The sequence below is a fragment of the Calliopsis andreniformis genome, chromosome 6, assembly GCF_051401765.1.
Source record: "Calliopsis andreniformis isolate RMS-2024a chromosome 6, iyCalAndr_principal, whole genome shotgun sequence".
NCBI lineage: Eukaryota > Metazoa > Arthropoda > Insecta > Hymenoptera > Andrenidae > Calliopsis > Calliopsis andreniformis.
The window spans coordinates 9,578,805-9,589,996 of record NC_135067.1 but is presented as its reverse complement, the minus strand read 5'-3'; the positions used below and the strand labels follow the sequence as shown (position 1 = coordinate 9,589,996).

The window sequence follows — 11,192 nt, the reverse complement described above, 5'->3', positions numbered from 1 at the left end:
TGCTTCCAAAGGACTTGTTTGACTCGTTGGTTTCGACAATTGCATTGACAATGAAGTTCTGGCTATGTTCAGGTATATTCTCTCAATAAAAAGAAAGACAATCGCGATCGCGATTCCACGTTGCTTCCAGCAACGTTTTGAGACGGTGTCCGAGTTCCTAAGTGTATCTCTTCGCTGAGTTTGGGGGAACAAGTCGCGTTAAAAGCGACGCGCGTATTGATGGGCGATGGCGGTGATGGTTCGCGTCACATTCTTTCCTTTTTCGTGTGTTTTCTTTCTGGGTTTTATTTTCTTTCGCTGTAGCTCACTGTGTCTCTTGCAATCTCCTGTTCCGACTATGTTCTCGCGTACACTCTGCGGTGTGGCAGTGTCCGCCTTGCGGCATTTTTACTTAGTGTACAGTTCTTCTATCTTTTTTTCTTGTTGTCTGTTTGGGACATATAGTGTTTTCCCAGTTCAAGCCACATCGTTCCAAGGCGCGGAAGGTGTTCTAAAATGATTGTTCCTCTGATGCGAGAGGCACCGCGCGTTGGCTACTTTTCGCGCGTCGAACGTTGAAAGGGAAGTTCTTCCTGTTCCTCGGAGCGACATGACCGATGTAAACGCCCTTAAACAAGTACAGTAACGTGTGCATGGCTTAATATCGTTTGCTTTTGCGTCGACTTAACGTGTGACAGATATAACTTTACAATAGTAAAACACGATACGCGTATATACGATGTTTCTAGTCGTTCTAAGCGAAGTACTAGTAGTCCTCTTCACCGTTCTATGTATGGAACTGTCGTTTTCATCTGACTGCCCGTTTTTCCTTCACCTCGTCATTCCTCGTTATAGTTGCACCGTCATATGTACTCAACGTTTCTCTTCGTCAATGGAAAAAATAAATTGCCTGTGTGCAGGTTTATACATCCTTCGTTCTGATCTCTCGCTCGCCTATATATACGTTACACGAATTACGTTACTTTTTTTTCGTTTAACTTGCGTTTTGGTACTTACTACGGAATACAACTGCGTACAATCAGTTAATAGCATAGAGTTACAGTGTTACAACATCGAGAATCTTAGTGTACATGTATCTGTAGCGACGCGTGTGTACAGTGTTTCCACATGTGTGCCTCCTTCATCGCAAGCTCGGGCTATGAATTTCCAACCCGTTTGAGAATCATCCAATTCTGCGAGTCTGTATGTATCTGTAAATGTGTGCGCGCGCGTGTGTAAAGTGTTTATGTGTGTATCTGTTGCTCTCTGATCGATGTACGAGTTCTCACGTCAAATAGAGGCCAACTGAAAATTATTCACAGAAGCTGTCGCCTCTGCTACCCTTAATTTTCAGCCTCCTCCTTCCGTTTGTTTTCGACGATCGAGGGTTTTCATGCTAGCATATTATGTCGCAGGGTCTGGCGAGCCTCAGAATCCAAAATCGTCAATGGTACTCTTCTAACCAGTTCCTTCCTAGTTCAACTAAACGGTGGCTTCCTATATTTCATCCTCCCACGTTCCTTCCCCTATATATTGCGCGACCCTGTTCCGTGTTTCTCCCTAGAAAGATCTTTGTTCCTCACCGCACATCCAGTTCCTGTCAGTTTCTCGCGAAATCTACACCTTTTTCCTTCAGATTTTCCATTCACTCTTTCTCCTCCCTTCGTTCATGCTTTTGTCTCACCGCCTAAATAATTAACTCCACGTTTGCTCACACTCTCCCTCTCTTTCGCTCTCTTTGCACAGATTTACAATATTTTACTTGATTTTGTTGATTTTTTTTTTATTAAAAAATTAAAACGGACGGTTAAATTCCATGGTTTCGTTTGTCGGTGAGCCGATGTCCGCTGCTGAAGGCACAAGGCTTTGCACTTGAACTCGGTCACCTAGCCTAGCTTCACTGACTTACTACGACCTACTACCAACTAGCCTCGCTTACTTACTTTACTTACTTCCTACATTTTCTACTACGTTATCCATCCCCTCTCGATTCTCTTTCTCTCCCTCATGCCTCGCTCCTCAGTTGATGTTCGCGAAAAAGAAAATCCGGACGCGCGCAAATGCCAAGCCTCGTTTTCGACCTTTCCCCGTTGCGGAAAACTATTCCTTTCTCTCGCTTCGTCTCGCTCTCAGCATCATCTCGAAACAAACGCAAACCTTTCCCTCGGAAACCTCTCTCTCACCGTCACACTTTCTCCCTCTTTCTCACCCCCCTTTCTCTCACCCTCCCCGTCTCCCCTTCTCGTATAAACAATGTACATGCTAGCAATATATTATTATGCTATGTGTGTGATATAGACTCTATGGTATCATTATGTATAATCGTATCATCATTTGTTATTCTTTTTGTTTGTTACGTCGCACTCGATTCGTGGGCGACCCAAGTCGCTGCTCAACAGCTGGCCTGGGACCTTCTTTCTAACCCCTTTTCTCCCTCTCTCGTTCTCTCCGGTACATGCTACCAGTGCGAATAATTTTGTATCATCTTTCGTCTCTCCTCACCCGCAATTACACGCATACCATACACACGCATTCTCTCTCACTCTCGCTCTCTCTTTCTCTCTATGTCGTAGCTCTTAGATTAGATTCGTACTGGTTAGATCTTCTTCGTACAACGCGTCTGCCTTAATCGTACCTTACACATTATACATTAGACATTTACATATCGATTCCGGGGGTAGCCAGGTAGAGGATATAGTAATAACATAACTGTAGGTAGCTCCTTATTACAGTCTCTGTACTGTCTCTACGTATCACAGCCTGGGTGCCTCGCCACTGCCTTTTCCCTCTTTTTCATCCTTATCCCTCGAGCTCGATTCCCCGCGTCTGGCTCGAACGCGTCGCCTGACCTTGCACCCTCGCGATGCCCTGTCGAGGGCCACGCAGAGCCTCGAAGAAAGAGAGAAGCGGCGCAGAACGAGCTGTGCCGCTTCTAGGACGCGTGGTCGATTCGCGACGCTGAGGCAGTGGCATGGTGGTGCACTAGTACAAGACTCGCGCACACGCCGTTTTTCGCGCGTCCACGGTCCTCCAAGTTCTCTATGCTGCGCTCCAGCGTCGTCGCTCTTCCGACGTCGTGCGGACTGATAAAACACTGTTAGCCAATCGGCGCGGGCGCCGATGACCGACCACGGGGAAACTAGGGTGTCACGTCCCAGATCTCGGCGAGGAAAACTGGCAGCTTTTTGTTCTTGAACTTCAGACTGAAGCACATCTCGCTGTTCTGGTTACCGAGGGTCCTCAGCTCCGTCAGCACGGACAACAGCTTCGCGAATATCGTCGCAGATTTCGGCTTGCGTCGGTTGTCCACGTACGCCTTCAGCGCCTCCAAGTAGATCTCCTGGATCTTCTCCACTTTCCAGCCTTCCAGCAGGTTTGGTCTCTCTGAAGACAAATCAAGAATTTATTTATTAGATATTACGTTTATTAGAAACTACTACGCGTTGAAGACTCTAAGTCTGTTGGGAGCTACTGCGGATTGAAGACTCTAATTGTAAGTTTATTGCAAGCTACTTCGTCTTGAAGACTAAGGTTATTGGAAAGTGCTACGTGTTGAAGACTCTACTGTGGGTTGCTGGTAAAGCTGGCTAGCAGAAACAATGAACATTAAAATGGTTTTCCAAATATTCTCCTTTGGTACACCACCTTCCCTCACACTATAATTATTAGAATTTTCTTTTGTTTCATGAATTTGTCATTAATATGCAGGCTTGGCGATACAAAGAGGTCCACATAGAGCCTTTTCGGTACTTTTTTGCCCCTAGTATTATTCTGCTAGTCAACTTCCCAACAACGCAACTAGACTATTACAGAGTACCTCGAAGAAAAATCTTGTTGGTTCTTGTTAGGTCCTACTTACCTGAGAATATGACAATGGCCGTCAACAGCGCGTACTCTGCGTTGTTCACCTTCATGGCGTACATCTGCCGACAGAAGTGCAACAGGTCCTCGATCGTCTCGCCCATACCCGCCACGTTATAGCTGTCTCGCGTGTATGGCTGGTTATTAGCGAATATTATGCTGTCCGTTTGCACGTCGTATTTCCTCGCCATTCGGAGCATCATCACCTCGCTGGAACAGGCTTTCAGCAGGGCGATCTGATCTTCGCGTAGCAGCTCGTCGAAGCCGGGTAACCTCTTCGAGAACTCGACGATCAATTGCACCGTCAGGATCGTGATCTCGGTGATGTGCCTGAATTTGTAATCACTGATATCCTCTCCTTCCGACGGCTGATTCTGGAAATTGAGATCATTATTTGCAAAATACTTCCAATATTTGCTATGAAAAATATTCATGAATGAACTAGAAAACAGCGAATTTCCTATTTACCATTATTAATTTCTTTTTACTATAAAAATATTATTTTATAATACCAATTTCTCATAAACTGAGGATTAAAAGTGATATAAGAAAAGCTTCTTTGGAAGAATAAAATGTCGATCTTTGTCTACTGTATAAAAGTCCACTCTAGGCCAATCTTGCATTCTAAGGAATTAAGTTCGAAAGCTCGCAGAGAGTCTCTGTACGTGCACTTACTGTGATCCTCTTGAGATCCTCTTCACTGGGTTGCTCGTATTCGTTTTGAAAATACACGAGCCTGTGTATCAGCTCCTCCTGCTCGGGGCTGATCGGCTTCACGTAGCCGTAGGGGCTGACCGGCGTTAGAATGCCAGACGTGGACAAGGATTCGGCTTCCGCTGGCTCGATCTTTACGCCCATTTGGTCGCCGCGTATTCCACTGCCTGGTGAACCATTCATCGTTGTACTGTTCGGCTTATCCTTCTCCTGCAATGAAACACAAAACTTATAAGTAACTACCACTACTGGCACATACTATAAACAATTGAATCGGTGAGTTGAAGAACAGTGTAAATCCATAAACCACATTTTGAGATATCTGTTTTCAAATGTGTAGTTCTGAACATTTGACATACCTGAAACCTAGAGCCAAAGTGTATATTAAGTCTACTTGTTTTCGGTGTGGCTTAATACATTTGGGCTCTGAGGTACAGATACAGTTCTGAGATTACTTAAAACGGGCTAATTTTTGAATTGTACTATTCCTCAACTTATCGATTCAATTAGTGAATCACGCTATCTTTATTCTCGAATTTCTCTGTCCTTGTACAATCTACCTTCTCTTCCCCTCAAAATTTCATCAGGAAGTGAAGTCCCTGGTACTATCATAACGGTACCCACATCCTTATTTAAATAGTTACCTTCTGTGCCTTCTTCTCCTTGCGTTTCACAGCACACTGATACTCCGGTACAACGCATTCCGGCCTCATGCCCACGGTCAGACACTTCTTCAACCTGCACTCCTGACACTTGCGCCGCATGTACATGTCGATCTCGCAATTGTTCCCATATTTACACTGATAGACCGCATTCTTCGTGATGCTGCGTCGGAAGAAGCCTTTGCAGCCTTCGCACGTGAGGGCGTTGTAATGATAACCGGAGGCACGGTCACCGCAGACCAGGCACAGCTCCTCCTGCTGCCTCGGCGTCGGCCCTTTTTTCTTCCTAGCGTCGCAACCGTCGCCACCGCCGCCTCCGCCGCCTCCCCCGCCTCCTCCACCTCCTCCGCCGCTTCCATAGCCGTTCAGAGAGCTAGGCTGCGACAACTCGTCCCTACCTGTGAACAGATCAGTATTGGGTTAGACATGGTTTCTTGGAGCAGATGCTTGGGATAATCGAATCGCTCGGATGATAAAGTGATTAAATTTCAGAAAATAGGGACCGGGGAAAATTAAGTAGATTTAATGTATTTTAGAAAATCAAGTGGAAGTAAACAAAGTAGTAGTATAATATAGTGAATTCTTGAGCGAGGATTTAAGTTTCGTCAGAATGACAAATTTGTATTTGGGAGGTATTGAGTAATGAGAAAATGCTTCAAATTGGCGTGAAATGTGTCTGACCTAGGACTTATTCTACTGCCGATGTATACTAGCTAGGTCAGACATTTCACATGAATTTTTGTTGTGTTTTCTCTGCACTTGATAACTCTGAAACGAAACCGCAGACGCATTTTTGTTATATTTTAGCGTGTAGAACCGCCTCTTAACCATTTGCACAAGGAGATCCAGATTTTTCATACATTTTGTCCCCTGAGAAGAAACAACCAAGTGCAGAAGATTAAAATTTCTAACACCTGTTGTCAAAGACTGTATAATTATGCAGGTAAATTCCTTTGTTTTTGCAAAGCTAACCATTAATCACATGCTTGGCGAAGGAAGACAAAAATTGTACATAACGTGAATTTGATAATAGTGAATGATGATAAATTTGGGAGTAACTTCTCAGTCACATATACTGTACTTTTTCGATTATTCCGCATCCGACATACTTTCAACACTTTCCATGTTTCAAATTTCTTTTTCTTTATACCATATAAACTGAATTACAAAGTAGACTGTACAATTTCATTCATTTCACGACAAATACAAGAAACAATGTTAGTGAAAATGCGGATAAAGAATGTGCATAAAATTTGGACTAAGAAACTGCCAAATGGTAAAATCATATTTCTACACAATGGCCAGTCAATTACTATCATTATTTTCTACCATTTTGTTCCGACTATTTTATATATCTCCCGCCTGCTACTCTATCTTCCGAACTCGAAGCAAGTAACATGTGAAATCTAAAGTACATCATTGAATGCGTCTCTAAGCATTCAACATGCCACCGAAAACACTCGGAAACCTTAAGTACAAGAATCCCTGCTGTCTTTACGGCGTCACTATATCTCGAAGAGGTACTGTGCTCTTCCTCCTCTCGCTGGACTTCTGCCCCCCCGTCACCCCAGCGTGCACCCCCCCGAGGCCCAGCATTGCTAACAGACTGCCTATCATCGAGACCGAACGCTGAAGAAGCTCATTTCACGTGGGCACACGAGCGTTACCAAGGAGAACATAGTATCCCAAAGCGATGTAGCTCATCCTCGGCGAGTTCCTCGCGAGGCTTCCGGCGATTACGCCACGGCGCGTACGCGCGTGTAACACCCGTGCCTCTCCCAGCCGCGAGGAAGAGCTGGTTCCAGTAACCTACGTGGCGACATCGCCTCTATTACCCCCTTTTATCTGCTGGAAACTCGTCGAATGGAACGCCGGCGTAGAAGTCACGGTCGGTGAAAGTGCGCTACACGCGCCCTCCTTCAGCGGAGCGGAATCGAAGATACGATGGATCGAACCACTCACTCGACTTTGCTCAGAAATTATTCTCGACTGTCGGGACGAAACGGTCCTTGCGTAACAGGGATTTCGATCGACGCTGCTCAGAGCTGTGGATTTTAATGCGGCTAAATATGCTTGGTTAGCTTGTCTGAAGCTGTCGAGCCGTGCTGGCTAACTTGCCTGGAGTTTAACAACGGAGTAGCGGTGGGACGGACGAAGTTCGAGGTGGATGGCTTCTGTGATCGATTTAACGTAACGTTTTCTGGGTGGAAGTTCGCTGGTGGACGTAGATAGTAGATTCGAAGTTTAGGGTTTTCAGGGTGATCTGGTGGCACTTTTGGACTCTACTGAGGGAACTCGACTACTGCTTAACACTTGTCGTACCGAGGTGGAAGCACCTTTGTTGAGCCCCTGGTGGTTTAAAGATAGGTTTTGAGACATTAAAAACCAAAAATAGGAAGGGATATATCGAAAGCTTTTGAAAACTTATAAATTTTAAGTCTTTGAATGCTGGAGTATTTTGAAGTTCGAAATGGGATAACTTGGGGAATTTGATATCTGTATTTTAAATATTTGAAGGCTTAGTAGATCTGTACATTTAACAGTCCAAAATTTGAAAATTTATATTTTAAATATTCCAAACAATCTAAAAGTTTAAAATCGCTCGTATTGAAGAAATAGTAGTTTAATTGAAGAAATATAATATTTCAGAAATACAAGATAGTGCTAGTAGCTTTTTGCAACACTTATGCAGTGAATCTTGCAGTATATTCTTCTTTAGCTTTAATTATTTGAGATAACAGAAGTCTTCAAGGTAAGAATTCAGTGCTCTATCTTGCACAATGCATAGTTTCAAGATATATTCTTCATATTCAATTATTAACAGGACACTGAGTTATCTATTATTGTCTAATTTTGGAGTAATTTCATACCCTGTAAATTGAAATAAAAATTCTAATGAACTCCACGTCGAAGACCTTAATGACAGGCTTCCTACGACTTTAAATACCTTGAGTCTTGGGCATTTCAGATAAATCAATAATTTCTGTGCTGTGAAATATCTTAAGTGTCCTCGAAGCTTTCAATTGGTGAGATTATCAGCCATTAAATGTTCTAATAACTTTGTACACAAAATTGCACAAATTATGTAGCTCATTTACTGCAACAGTGACATAATTAAAAAATCATAATTTTGTAGAAAACGAGCAATATTATTATTCAGTGCAAAATTCGCTCTTTTTCATACACGTAGCTCAAAGTTATGAAATTTGGATTTGCGTTCTTATTGCAAAAAATGAGGGATATAGGATCACATATTTGTACGTGTAGACCAACATGATAAAATTTGGATTCGCGTTTTTGTTGCAAAAAATGAGGGGTATGCATATTTGTTGCGATGGAAACATTGATTTGCTTACATCACGAAAGGGGACGATACTTTCTTGCCGATTCCGCGAAGAGGCGCGCTCGAGGACGGGTTCCTCACGTCACCCGGAAGTACTGATCGCCGTGAAAACATCCGCCTGAAACACTGAGACACTGACCGGGCTAGGTGGTCACTCGGTTATTACCCCTTCTTCGTCGTCCAGTCGATGCAACTTGTGATCGTTTTGCCTGCGATAGCTCAATTTCTCGCCTTTCCTCTTCTTTTTTACTTTCCATAGCAAATCTGAAGCGTCTCTATGTTTTACTTTCCTGTTTTCAATTTTTTATTCCTCATTTGAATAACAGCTTCTTTAGACAGCAATTTGAGAGTTCTCAGCTTTTTTTCAATTTGACTTCTTTAGTTGTCACATGTGGGAACCTTCTTTGCAACTAATTGAAACTGATTGATTTTGTTATATAGATAGATGGTTTCACACTGCAGTGGATGATTATGAAACAGAATCCTCATGGTAATCTGAAGAATAGTCGAAGTCAGAATTAATGAAAAATTGCCACAGAATTGAGCACTCGAGGAGTAGTGAATCAGTCATCGAGACAGGCGCTATTAGTCAAGGATTTTCGCCTGCGAAATTTCATCTCTCCATTAGCATGTCTTTATCTAATATTTTAGATTCGACTAATGGAACCTTCCACGTTAACGAATCGCTAGACAATGAATCATTCCAGCAACAAGGAGTCGACCATTAATCAAGCATCAGTATTCATTTTTACAGCTTTTTCATCATACTTTCACGAGTGCCTTCAAAGAAGCACTTGACCCACAATCTGGTTCCTAAAACTTTGCTTCCATATTCGAGCAGCAGTGTGGAGATTTGTGAAAAATAATTCGTAGAAGCAGATGTTGAGCAGGGATCTGTATAAAAGAGACTGAAGCCTAATAAATCAGTGGGTGTGATTTGAAACCGACGGTATAACAAATTTGTGTATATACTGGTAAGTAGCACATTATGAAGGGTCATAATAGGGATGTGGAGTTGAGTCAGATGATATCCTCGTTTGTGGATTCTGAAGAAATATCAAATAAAAGTAAATTACAATACTGGACGAAATAATAGGACACTAAGTACCTACATGTTTGTAGATTTCATACATTCGAAAAAAAAATGCACATTTTGATCACCTTGTATATTGGATATTTTTCTCAGAGTGAGCGCACTGATCTTGTACAAAATAGTACATAAAAGGCTTTACTTTGTTGTTTTATTTATACGCTTTTTCTGTCAGTAATACTTCAGTGTAAATTAACTGAAATTCGACTTTCCACTTCTGTTTTCAATTTTAGGCTCACATGGACATCGTTTTAGAAACCTATGCCTGCTGATCATCAAAAATATCTACATACATCATGTATTAACTATTACAAGGTCTATAGTAGGTAGAGTTTTCTTTATAGGACCTACAACACTGCCCAACTACAGAGGAAGGCAGTAACAACAGAAAAATGTAAAATTGAGTATTTTGCATCTTTGGATAACTCTGAACATTTTATGTCTTGGTTTAGTGCAAAATAGTAGTAAAACATTTTTAGTAGCCATTGCTTTTCTCCACAATTGAGCAGATTAGGAGAAGCTTACTTCACCATAGAACCAATACCAAGGAAACTTCTTTCCATAGAGTCTATAGTCTGTACTAGTAGTGGACATTTCCCCTCGGGGCCTTACTAGTGGGACTTTTCCACTTGAAGCCTACACTAGTAAAATCTGTCCTCTTAGAGCCTGCAGTAAGAGGATCTTTCTCCATACAGATTTACATTCTGAATACCTTAATTTCTCCCTATGGGTCTACATGAGGGGTTACCTTCTTTCTACTCATACTACGACTTATGGTACCAATGAAACCTTTTTCTCTTTACGACCTATACTAATAAGGTCTTTCCCCGCTGGGTCTATATTAGAAGAACCTACATATAGGTCCCCTACCTCTTCCACAGGGCCTACATTAGAAACACCTTTTCCTATAGAACCTACATTAGAAGTGCCTTTTCCTATAGGGCTTATACTAAGACGACGTTTCCTCATAGGATCCACAGTAGGGGTACTTCCTTTTCTCATACAGCCTATAAATACTACTAATAAAACTTCTCTCTTTACGACCTATACTACTGAGTCCTTTCCCATAGGAATTTTCCACACAGGGCCTATTATACCAGAGCACTTCCTCATATGATCTCCTATCGTATAACAGAGCTTTCTTCGACAGAATTCTCCCCATAGGTCCCCCATGTACCCAGGCAGCACCCAAAAGGGGCACCCAGTAGAAACCCCATCAATTCTTCCGATTTCCGTCAGAATCCAGAGTGTGCAAGTGTTCCACGACTCCACTGGCCGTTTTCTACGCTCGGCGCGCGGCAAGGTTTCCGTGCTAGTTAGTAGCTCTCTCACGGCGGAGCAGTGAGCGGCCTTGACTCTGGTGGATGCCTGTGTAGCCCATACAGGTACCCAACACGCCTTCTCCTCTGCACACGCGTCCGTCTCCTTTCCTCCTCCTGCCAAGGCAGACAGCGAGTCTTCGCCTCTCTCTTCTGTCCCTCGGTCTCCTCCTGCCGTCTCCTTTCGCCTCGGTTGCCTCCTCCTTGCTCGCGTGCACGCGTCT

The 11,192-nt window shown here is 43.0% G+C and overlaps 1 protein-coding gene across 2 annotated transcripts in view; it reads right to left on the bottom strand.

Moving 5' to 3' along the window:
* Window positions 1-2,972: 2,972 nt before the first annotated feature.
* Ecr (ecdysone receptor) overlaps window positions 2,973-11,192 on the bottom strand; it is an 82,914-nt gene continuing 74,694 nt past the window's right edge. For both annotated transcript variants that reach the window (XM_076379500.1, XM_076379499.1), the window contains exons 2-5: window positions 5,199-5,614; window positions 4,516-4,764; window positions 3,839-4,214; window positions 2,973-3,363 (exon numbers count right to left, since the gene is read on the bottom strand). In XM_076379500.1, coding sequence (XP_076235615.1) covers window positions 3,119-3,363; window positions 3,839-4,214; window positions 4,516-4,764; window positions 5,199-5,614 — 1,286 coding nt within the window. In that variant the 3' untranslated portion in view covers window positions 2,973-3,118. The remainder of the gene's footprint in view (window positions 3,364-3,838; window positions 4,215-4,515; window positions 4,765-5,198; window positions 5,615-11,192) is intronic.